The sequence below is a fragment of the Chlorocebus sabaeus genome, chromosome 9, assembly GCF_047675955.1.
Source record: "Chlorocebus sabaeus isolate Y175 chromosome 9, mChlSab1.0.hap1, whole genome shotgun sequence".
NCBI classification, from domain to species: Eukaryota; Metazoa; Chordata; class Mammalia; order Primates; family Cercopithecidae; genus Chlorocebus; species Chlorocebus sabaeus.
The window spans coordinates 52,812,883-52,824,496 of NC_132912.1; the positions used below are offsets into that span (position 1 = coordinate 52,812,883).

Genomic DNA, 11,614 nt, shown 5'->3' on the forward strand with positions numbered 1-11,614 from the left:
CTGGTTCAAAGTGTCAGGGTTACAAAAGATAAGGAAAGACTGAGGAACTGTCACTGCAGTCCTACAAAATGGCAAGAGACTTAAGAAATAACTAAATGCCCCGTGATCCTGGGTGGCATTTGGGAACAGAAAAAGGACATTAGTGGAAAAAGTGGTGCAACTCCAATAAGGACTTTAGTTTAGCTAATATGTTCATTTTAAATTAAATAATTTAAATATATTTAAACATTATTTAAATGTATTACGTTAATAAAATTGTTTATTTTGTGAAATAATTTTAATATAATTAAATATGAGAATGTGGATTTCCTTGTTCTGACCGCCGTACTGTGGTTATCTATGAGGTGAACATTCAGAGAGGCTGGGGGAGGAATAAATGGAAATTATACTATTGAGTTGGAAGAGAAACCTACCCCATCAGTCACGAAACCCTCACATTCACGGCAGTGTGTCAGAGGTTCCAATATGAATGGCATTTCCCAGATGTCAGCACAAGGTCCCTGTGGAGGGAGTGGGGCTCCCTGGGAATCTAGTGGCGAGCATTCGGGGCTCCCTTCCTCAGGAGCCTGCCCTTCCTGCACAGAAGCATCAGCCTCACCTCTGTAGCGCTGCCCCTCTGCCTCTCAGAACCCACTCGGCTTCAGGAAGTTTCTACTGCCAGCCTCCTTTCACAGATACAGCCTCCAGGGACTCAGCCCTGCCTTCCCAAGTGTTCCCGCCTCTCTTGGGAAGGGATGCTCTCAGATTCTGCACCCCGGACTTCCCCGGGCAGCACCTGCTCCTTCATTCTTCACTTCCGCAGCTCTCCGTTCTCACTCTGAGGGTCCTCTCCTCCTGGGAGTGTGTGTTGCTGGCAACAATGAAGATCCCCCCTGGCCACCCCCCATGCCCTGTTCTTCTGCACTTCCCTGGCTTCCTGTGTTGGTTCTGCTGGTGTCACCTGCTTTTGGGTTTACGTGGCTTCCCAGCTTCCTAATTTCTCTGAAGTTGAGTTTGATGTGTGTGTTGATGATGGGCTTTTTCTTCCTCCTCCTCCTCCTCAGTCTTCTTGTTGCTCCATATAGTTTCCAGAAGGAGAAAAGGGACACTGTAAAATTAAGCTGCTGTAGGCTGAGCACAGTGGCTCACACCTGTAATCCCAGCCCTTTGGGAGGCCAAGGCAGGTGGAGCACCTGAGGTCAGGAGTTCGAGACCAGCCTGGCCAACATGGTGAAACCCAATCTCTACCAAAAATACAAAAATTAACAAGGCATGGTGGTGTGTGCCTGTAATCCCAGCTACTCAGGAGGCTGAGGCAGGAGGATCTCTTGAACCTGGGAGGCAGAAGTTGCAGTGAACCGAGATCGTGCTGCTGCACTTCACCCTGGGCAACAAGAGTGAAACTCCATCTCAAAATAATAATAATAATAATAATAATAAAGCTGCTGCCATGTTTCTATCAGTCCCAGACATCCCGCAGAGTGAGCTGGAATTCTCTGTTTCTCTGTTTCTCCTCCATACCCACTGGCTCCTCTCTGCCCGCTCTCTCTTGGACTGCATCACCAGCATGCCTCGCTCTCTGGCCCTAGTGGAATTTAGACAGTGGGGGATGTCACAGGAGGTGGGAGAGAGAGAGGAGAGGTTGTTATTTGCTCAGATTCTTCCTTGCTGGTTTGGCAGTGGCCACATCTTTCTACTGATGACTGCAGCTCCTGATGATCCTCCTCTACACCCACAGCTGTCTTTGGGGTCTGCGGACACCTTTCTTGTCCCTCTAGACCCAGGGAGAGAACAACTCGCCCTCTTGCTGCTCCAGGGCATTCCTCATCTCTCACTGGTTCCCTTAACTCTGTCCACACTTCTGTGAACAGCCCCTTTCCTCAAGTACCCATTCAAATACGTCCTCTGGCTTCCCCCAGGAGCCTGACTGGTACCCACAGGTGGGTGGATGCTGGCGTGCTGCCTGGCCCCTCTTCCTCTGGTGACTGGCCAGCCAGGTCTCCGGGAGTCTCGTTAGCGGGGGCAGGCGGTGGGCACAGCACAAACTGTGAGCTCAAATCCACAGAACAAAAGTGGGAGAAGACACCGGCAGGATGGACTGCCACAAAACTCTCGGCATTCGTGACGTCTGTCCTTTAAATCACACAAGGCATCATCAGGCTTCAGACATGAGACAGCCTAAGTATTTATTTCAAATAAACAAATTGTTTTTCAGAATTGGTAATTGCTAAGTTGGCAAATTGCTATTGGAAACACTGGCTCTCCTTGACTCAGTGATTCAGCCAGCTAGTCCCTTGCCAAGCTAGTTTGTTGGGCAAATCCCACCTTGAGAATGTATCTGCTCCTGTCAAAGCCAGATTCTCCCTGCCTGAGGCTGGACTTGACCTTCTGACTCAGGATATGCTGACTGGGGTCCCTGGGTCCAGGGGTGGCCCCCTTGGGCCATTGTGGGCTGAACCTCTTCCATGATGGGGTGGGGTGCAGGCCACACCTAATTCACCCTTGACCTCATCCAGGCAGGTGAAGTTCCCTGCAGGAGTCACCTGAGCCCAGCCCCTCAGACCAGGATCCATCACGGTTAGGAGGATTTGGGGCTATCTTAGGTTCTTTGGCTAGAAAGGGGTCCCACTCTTAGGGGTCTGCCCCAGAGGTGGGGCACAGATGGCTTGCTGGGGTCCATGGGCTGGGCTGGGTGGACAGGGTTCTGGTCACAGCAGCAGCAGCTGGAAGGTCAAGTGGGAGGGCACCAGGGCCTGGGGCCCATGTCTGGTCCTGGACCTCCCCAGGCCTCTTGCCTTCTACCCCGCGGGCATTCGGGATCTGTGTCTGGACCCAGCCTTGCCCAGGAGGTCTAGGGCCGTGGGGTGTTGTCATTAGAATCGCAGTGCTCACACCAAGGCAGTGCATTAAATTAGCAGGGCAGGGTCTCATGGGCAGGGACCATATGGAGGGGGTGGGGGGAAGGGCAGTTGTCCCCAGAGGCTGTGGTGGGCCTGGCTCTGGGCTGGGCAGTGGGCCAGGGTCCTGCTGTGTGGCTGAGCTCTGACAACAGGCTGTCTGGGGCTGGTGAGCTCCTGAGAGAGGGGACTGGTGCAGAGTACCCTAGGGTGGGAGCTCACGAGGAGGGGGTCTGTGGGGTGTGGAAGCCATTCTAGAGCAGGCAGATGACACTTGTCAGGGGAACAGGCATAGAAAGGACCCCTGTGGGGGTGGGGGACACACAGCCTCAGAAGGAGCAGGGAAGGGGCTTTGACAGGTCCAGGGAGCATCCCTGAGGTTTCCTAGCACAATTCCCACCAGCCGTGTCCCCAGGGTCACCCCGCCCCCCAACCCTCTGAAGTGCCAGCCCAATGCCCTGGGCAAAACATCCTGGACTCTGGCTGTTACAAAAGGAGGACAGGGTCATCTGGACCCGCCCGAGCTCCAGGCCCCTGACTTTCACAGCCCCGTCTGGGTCCAGAAGTTCATGTGTATATAAATGAAAAATGAGCAGGAATCATATGATTGTTCCCTTTCATAAAGAGGGCCCCTCTAAATTGTTTAAGCCCTGATTCACCCCTGCCCAAAGGAGACAGCAATGGCATGTGTGGGGCCGTGCCCTTGAGACCCAGAGGTCCTGCTGCCCACGATACCCACTGCCCACCCTAGGGGGACTGGCCGTAGCCCTGGAGCCCCCAAACACCATGCAGGCATGCAAGAGGGTCTCAGCTCCCGAGTCCCAGGCTGGGAGGGCCCACAGTTCAGTAAACTAATCAAGCTCCAACACAGCCAGGAGAGCAGCTCCAGGAGCCTGCATTGGGGAGAGAGCCTCAGACCCCTGCCCCAGGCCTGCACCCCAGAAGGAGGAGCACAGGAACACCTCTCCTTGGCTCCCGGCCAGCGGAAGTCACATCCCCCAGCCCTCTGGCTCCAGGCAGCCTCATGTCCCAGTCACTCCTTGGCCCACCCCACCGGTTGGTCAGAACTCACTGCCAAAGGGCACCGCCCAGCACCTCAGTGACGAGTGGAGGGAACAGGTGTTTACCAGGAGCTGGCATGCTTTGTCTCAGGGATGATTAGTGACACAGCCAGGAAGGCATGCTATCCCCATTTTACAGATGAGGAAACGGAGGCTCAGGTTGGGCTGGTGACTAAGGGAAGCAGCATGTGGCAGGTGGCTTGAGGCATCTCTGTCCATCATGAGTGACTAGGGAGCAGCCCTGCCACTCCTCATGCGATGTGCCAGGAGCCAGGGAAGCTGCTTTCTTGGGGATTCTAACTAGGGCCAGAAGCATCTCCTTGAGTGGTGGTGGAGGCCTCTGTCTACTCCTCCAGGACTGCCAGGGGATAGGAGGGCAACGCTGACGTCACAGAGCCTCTTGGGTGAGTGAGCATCAGCTTAGCAGTCCCAGATGACTACGCTTCTGCTCAGTGCTGTGCCCCCCTCTGCCTTGGGCAAGGCACCACCCTGAACACCCCACCTATCCCATGGAGGCTTACAAACTTCTCTGCAGAGCCAGGGTCTCCAGGAATGGGGAGGGCAGTCACCCTCACTCCACTAGTGTTTGTGACCCAAAGCACTGCCCAGGTCTCCAGGCCCATAGAACCCCCAAACCCCCCACTGGGCCATACTGGAGACATTGAGCAGCAGGCTTGGAATCCTGGGCCTTGTCTCCAGGTACATATCCGTGCCCAGGCTTGGGAAGCTTTGGTCTCGGGGGGGCTGGGACTCATGCCCCCTGCCTCAAGGAAGAGACATGTCCAGATCTCTCCTGTCCAGCCTCAGCCCTGCTCCCTGCCCCTGTCCTTCACGGGGTCCCTAGGACAGGGTTATAGAAGTCTCGTGCTGTCAGGGGATGCTGCTACCCCAGTGCCAGGGTGGCTCCACCCAGCCCCTTCCTGCTGCCGCCCTCTCTGACTCACCTGTCCAGCCTCCTACTGGGCTGGGGCCAGAGCGTAAACAGGCACCAGAGGCAGCTATAAAAGCACGTTGGGCCAGTCCTCAGCATCCTAGTTGGCCACTGTCTGCTGCCACGCGATGCTGGGAGGCCTGGGGAAGCTGGCTGCTGAGGGCATGGCCCACCGCACCGAGAAGGCCACCGAGGGAGCCAGTGAGGACCTGGGGCTCCTTTCTACCTGGGCTGGGGGGATCTGGGGCAGACTGGGTCTGTTGGAGGCGGATCTTAGTAGGCAGGTGAGGACCTGGGGGGAGGCCTTGGTCCTTCAGGAACCCTGGTCTCCAGCCCCACCAGGACAGCACGGAGTTGAGGGGTGCAGAGCTGGGGAGGTCTCCTGGGGGCAGGGCATGAGTTCTGGTGCTGGGTGAACACTGGCAGCTTGGACCCTTCCTTCTGGAAATCTGGGGAACCTTTCTTGTCAAAACAGCCTATTCTGAATAACCTATGCAGGAAAAGGAAGATAGATTTTTATTTTTACCATAACTTTAAAGCTTCAGAGATTTCTTAACAAGTCACCAAGTCTGATCTGTTCAAAGTCAAAAAGGACATTTTCAATGTCATCCAAGTCCCCTACAGCATGTTTATTTTTATTTTTATTTGTATTTGAGATGGAGTCTTGCTCTGTCCGCAGGCTGGAGTGTAGTGGTGCGATCTCGGTTCACTGTAAACTCTGCCTCCTGGGTTCCAGTGATTCTCCTGCCTCAGCCTCCTGAGTGGCTGGGATTACAGGCACCCACCACCATGCTCGGCTAATTTTTGTATTTTTAGCAGAGACGGGGTTTCTCCCTGTTGGCCAGGCTGGTCTCAAACACCTGACCTCAAGTGATCCGTTCCTCTTGGCCTCCCAAAGTGCTGGGATTACAGGCGTGAGCCACCGTGCCCAGTCCCGAAGTGTATTTTGTAGGCAGAAGTCAGCAGCTGTGTGTGGGGAGATCCAGCCAGACCCCACCCGTGGGTCATTGTGTGAAAAACAGTCTTGCCTGAGTTTGTGTCCTCTTTCTAAATGGCAGCAGATGCATATTTTGTTTTTGACTCTGCAGCTGGTGTGGACCACCTACTTTAACCTTTCACTAGCCTCTGAGTTTTCTGATTCCTGTTGGGAGAAAAGCTGAGTGTTGGGAGAGAAGCTGAGGCGGTGCTTGCATGTCTGCTAGACTTGCTGGCTCCTTGCTTCCAGCACTCCCATTATCTCAAGTAGCCATACGTTTCTCATCCACCTGATACACCTTTTCCTTTCAACCCCCACACCCTCACCACCTGTTTCCTTGCTAGATGACCAATAAATAGGTGGGTTCCCAGAGCTTGGGGCCTTTGCAACCTCCACACTCACGATGACCTCTTGGTCCTATTTTCTCTCTCAAACTTTTTCTCATTTCTTTGTCTCCGTGGGACTTTGTCGCCCCCACGACCTGGTGTTGGTCTCATCATCCCAACAAATTCCGATTCTAAAGATGAGGGAACCCAGAGGTGGAAGGTAGAGTTAGAGTAAGAACCATTGCTTCTGACTCCGAAATTTTTCAGTTCTAGCACGCTACCACCCACACTTTAAAAACCCTGAAGTAGGCAGAGAATTCCCTCTTGTTGGAGGAATTGCTTTGAGAGATGTGGTTTTACTGGATGAGGCTTTGGAAACCGACCTGAGGCAGGCACCAGCACATCCTGAGAGGGGTGTGACCTGGCACACAGGCCCAGCCTGGGCTTCATGTCTCAGCTGGCAAGACGGCCTGCTCATTGCCATTCCAGGCCGGGCAGGGCCAAGGGGCTTGGGAAACCTGTGCCCTCATGGGACTCACTGAGCTCATCTTCAGGCAGCCAGGGCCCAGCATCTCCAAATGAAGCCAGCTGTGGGGGAAGTTCCTTCTCATGAGCCAGTCTGTCCCGGCTGGGGGTGGCATCCCAGAGCCCCACCTTGGATGTCCAGGGACGTATAGGTCCATTGTGAGGATAAGTGGGCCAGCACTGAACCCTCACCCTGGACTCGGCGGGCATGGGCCTGCTCTGAGCCCTCACCCTGGACTCGGCGGGCATGGGCCTGCTCTGAGCCCTCACCCTGGACTTGGGGAGCAGTGGGCCTGCTCTGAGCCCTCACCCTGGACTTGGGGAGCAGTGGGCCTTCTTTGAGACCTCTCCCTGGACTGGGAGGGAGTGGGCCTGCTCTGAGCCCTCACCCTGGACTTGTCTCCTCTGTTCAGTTCATGCCGTGGAGGAAGTGGTGAAGGAGGTCGTGGGACATGCCAAGGAGACTGGAGAGAAAGGTACAGTTGGCTGAGGTCGGGCAGGGAAGCAGGGAGGGAGGAAGGGAAGCCAGGTGCTGGGCCAACCTGTTCTTTGACTAACCAGGTCAAACTCTGTCCCTGATGTCGCAGCCTTTCAGAGCCTCTTGGCTGGGGCAGTTATCTATGCTCTTCGGAGGCCACAGAGCGTACTGCATTAGCGCACTGTCTAGATGGTTCTCTCTGTGGAATGATAAGAAGACAAAGTCACAAAAGACTATGTGACAGCACACTGGGACAAAACATTTAACACGGCCGGGCGCAGCAGCTCATGCCTGTAATCCCAGCACTTTGGGAGGCCGAGCTGGGTGGATCACGAGGTCCATGGTGAAACCCTGTCTCTACTAAAAATACAAAAAATTAGCTGGACGTGGTGGCGGGCGCCTGTAGTCCCAGCTACTTGGGAGGCTGAGGTAGGAGAACGGCATGAACCCGGAAGGCAGAGCTTGCAGTGAGCCGAGATGGCGTCACTGCACTCCAGCCTGGGCAACAGTGAGACTTCGTCTCAAAAAAAAAAAAAAAAAAAAACTTGTAAAATTCTATGTTAAATGTTAAATTGATATGTGTGAGCTATGAGTAAAACTATGCACAAAGCATGTGTATATTTCATTCTGTTTCAACAAAATAGATTCCGGGTAGATGAAGGACTTAAATTTACATATATGAATTTATTAACTTACTAGGAGATAACCATCTTAGCTCAGGCTGCTATTATAAAATACCATAGGACGGGTGCAGTGGCTCACACCTGTAATCCTAGCCCTTCGGGAGGCCAAGGCAGGTGGGCCACCTGAGGTCAGGAGTTCGAGACCAGCCTGACCAATATGGTGAAACCCCATCACTACTAAAAATACAAAAATTAGCTGGGTGTGGTGGCACATGCCTGTAATCCCAGCTACTCAGGAGTCTGAGGCAGGAGACGCCCTTGAACCAGGGAGACAGAGGTTGCAGTGAGCTGAGATTGTACCACTGTGCTCCAGCCTGGGTGACAGAGCAAGACTGTCTCAAAAACAAAAACAAACCATAAACTGGGTGACTTAGAAACAACAGAAATTTATTTCTCACACTCCTGGAGGATGCGAAGTCCAAGGTCAAGGCAATGGCAGTTTTGGCATCTGGTGAGGGCGTCTTCCTGGTTCGTGGATGGGCCTAGCTGTGTCCTCACATGGTGGAAGGAGCTAGCTTACTCTGTGGTCTTTTTTATGTGGGTGCTAATTTCAACCTCCCAAAGGCTGCACCTCTTAATATCATTACATTAAGGCTGAGGATTTCAACATAGGAGTTTTGAGGGGGAAGACATTATAAACATTTAGACATTGTAATAACATAAGAGACTTTGGCCTAATCTTGGAGAGGGGAGAATCTTTAGAACCATGACAAAAAAAACTAGTGGCCATAAAGGGAATATTAAGTAAATTTAGCAATCCAAAACTTTGAAATTTTCTATAGCCAAAAAAAAAAAAAAAAAAAAAAATTATAAACCAAGGCAAAAGAAAAACTCATTAAAAATATTTGTAATAAAAATGATAATCCAATATAACGATCCAATATAAAAATGGTCAAAAGACATGAGCAGGCATTTTCCAGAAAAAAGGATAAGCAGGCAATGTACCCATGAGATGCTCAGTCTCACTCACAGCTGAAGAAATACAAGCTGTTGGGGAAATTAAAACCAAACTCAAATTCATTCTGCCAGGAGTCCTGCTGCCCTTGGTCCCATTGGGCCACTCCAGGGACTAATCCATTAAGATGGCCACATCCCACAGGCCACTCAAGGGGACACAAGTTCAGCGGGTGGATCACTAGGACATTCTTCCTCTTTCTTTCCAACAGCCATTGCCGAAGCTGTAAAGAAAGCCCAAGAGTCAGCGGACAAAAAGATGAAGGAAGTCACTGAGACAGTGACCAACACAGTCACAAATGCCATCACCCATGCAGCAGAGAGTCTGGACAAACTTGGACAGTGAGTGCACCTGCTACCACGGCCCACCCTTCCCGAGTCTCAATAAAAAACCATGAAACGAGTACATCAAGCCCTGGATTTATTCCCATTTGGATGGAAACACTAGGCAAAGTATTTTCTTGTTGATATAAAATATTTTACGTATTTATGGAGTACATTTGAGTATTTATTACATGCACAGAATGTGTGGTGATCAATCAGTGTTTGGGGTGTCCATCACCATGAATATTTGGTATTACTATGTGTTGGGTACATTTCAAGTCCCCTCTGCTAGCTACTTTTTTTGTTTGTTTGTTTTTTGTTTTGAGACAGAGTCTTGCTCTGTCACCCAGGCTGGAGGGCAATGGTGTGATCTTGGCTCACTGCAACCTCTGCCTCCCAGGTTCAAGCAATTCTCCAGCCTCGGTCTCCCGAGTAGCTTGGACTACAAGCGCAGGCCACCATGCCCGGCTAATTTTTTTTTTTTTCTGTATTTTTAGTAGAGATGGGATTTCACCATGTTAGCCAGGCTGGTCTTGAACTCCTGACCTCAAGTGATCTGCCTGCCTGGACCTCCTAAAATGCTGGAGTTATAGGCATGGGATACTGTGCCTAGCCTTCTAGCTACATTGAAACATACAATATATTCCTGCTAACTATAGTCACCCTAGGTGAAATATTTTTCAACAGAAACACTTTGCATGTCCCCCGTGTCTCCTCTGCTGAGGCGGACACTGGCACTGGGGCCCCTGCTGCTGGTTGAATAGGCTCCCATGATGAATCAGATGCTTCTCTCTCATGCTAAGACCTTTCATGTCAGGAAGGGGCTTTTCTGGAAGAATAGTTAGTGTCTGTGCTACATTTCCTAAAAAACTGTTTCCCCAGAAACTATACAAACTTTCAGGCACCTCAGTGCTTCAGGAACACGCCAAGGGAGGACCCTCATTTGTCTCGCATGTTTTAGGGGATTTTTCTTAGATGTTCTTGCAGGACTCAGGGCAGATAACAGACCAGCTTGATAAAGAATTTAGCAAGGAAGGCCCCCACTGAGCTGCTTCTTGTTCTCGCAGAGATCAGATAAGCATTTCTGCTGGATAGTCACAGAATCCGGTCAAGGAGAGACTGAGTCACTGCTTAGTCATCCTAGAAGCCACTGTTGATTTTTTTTTTTTTTTTTTTAAACACGGAGTCTCACTCTGTTGCCCAGGCAGGAGTGCAGTGGCATGGTCTTGGCTCACTGCAACCTCCGCCTCCTGGATTCAAACAATTCTCCTGCCTCAGTCTCCCGAGTAGCTGGGACTACAGGTGCCCGCCACCAGTCTCAGCTAATTTTTTGTATTTTTAGTAGAGACGGGGTTTCACCATGTTACCAGGATGGTCTCGATCTCCTGACGTTATCATCCCATCCGCCTGCCTTGGCCTCCCAAAGTTCTGGGATTACAGGCGTGAGCCACCGCGCCCGGCCCAGAATATTTAGCGACTGATGTCAGGCCTACGTGTTGATAGTGGGTAGTAGTGGGCAGAGGCCTGGCCCTCTCTCTTTCTTCTCATGAGCAAGTCAGTATCACAGAGGTTAAACATATCTTTAAGTAGCATTTAACTTAAAATTTTTTTAATAAAAAAAAAGAGAAGCAATTTGTAAAAATATTGCATCCCCTATTTCTCTGCTGGAAGCTATTTGTTCTTACCATAAATTAGAAGAAAAGGTGTTTTGCTTAAAAAATAAGTGAGTTGCTCACCGTATTTCTGGATCTCATCTAGACTTGGCCTCACAGTTTGTGAACAGCCCAGGAATAGCCAATGTCTTAGCTTTGGAACATTTGCCACTTTCCAGCTACAGCTGAACCTTATAGCCTCGTTTGGTTCCTGATGACTTTCAAATTCTCCTGATCCAAACGCAAACTCAGAAGCACGAGCATATTGTTGGTGGCAGTATTATAGACCGAAACACCCTCTTTGGATGGCAGTTCCTCTCACAGGACTTTATTCTCCAGGTGTGCACAGGTACACACAGGTGCCCAAAGGATAAACACACAGATCTATTGTAGCATATTTGTATTACTGAGAGATTAGAAACATCCTAAAATGTTAACCAAATCACTTGGATGAAAAGTTTTGCTCTGCTTATTAGGTTTGGCTTGCAATATGGAGGTGACATCTGTTACTTCCAGTGTATTCTAAATACTTTAGCTCGAAAAATGAGACCTGTACCTAGATGGACACCAAAAGGGACCGGTAAACAAATATTGCATATACAGGGGTGTGGGGTGGCTCCGGGGCGGGGGATGGCAGCAGCCTTCGTTGCCAAGGCTCTAGGACAAGCAGATGGATCCCGGGAAGTGCTGTGAAATGGGCTGGCTCCCCAGCCAGCCGGTGTCATGCGCCTCCCTGTGAAGAGACCACCAAACAGGCTTTGTGTGAGCAATAAAGCTTTTTAATCACCTGGGTGCAGGTGGGCTGAGGATTTGGGTAGGTAAAGGAAA

General features: G+C 51.1%; 1 protein-coding gene across 1 annotated transcript; it reads left to right on the forward strand.

The window, feature by feature from the left end:
- Positions 1–4,962: 4,962 nt before the first annotated feature.
- On the forward strand, positions 4,963–9,290 carry LOC103215866 (uncharacterized). The gene is made up of 3 exons (XM_007962691.3): positions 4,963–5,069; positions 7,109–7,171; positions 9,023–9,290. Exons 1-3 carry the CDS (start codon positions 4,997–4,999, stop codon positions 9,154–9,156), a joined length of 270 nt encoding a protein of 89 aa, XP_007960882.1. The 5' UTR covers positions 4,963–4,996; the 3' UTR covers positions 9,157–9,290.
- The last annotated feature ends 2,324 nt before the right edge of the window (positions 9,291–11,614 follow it).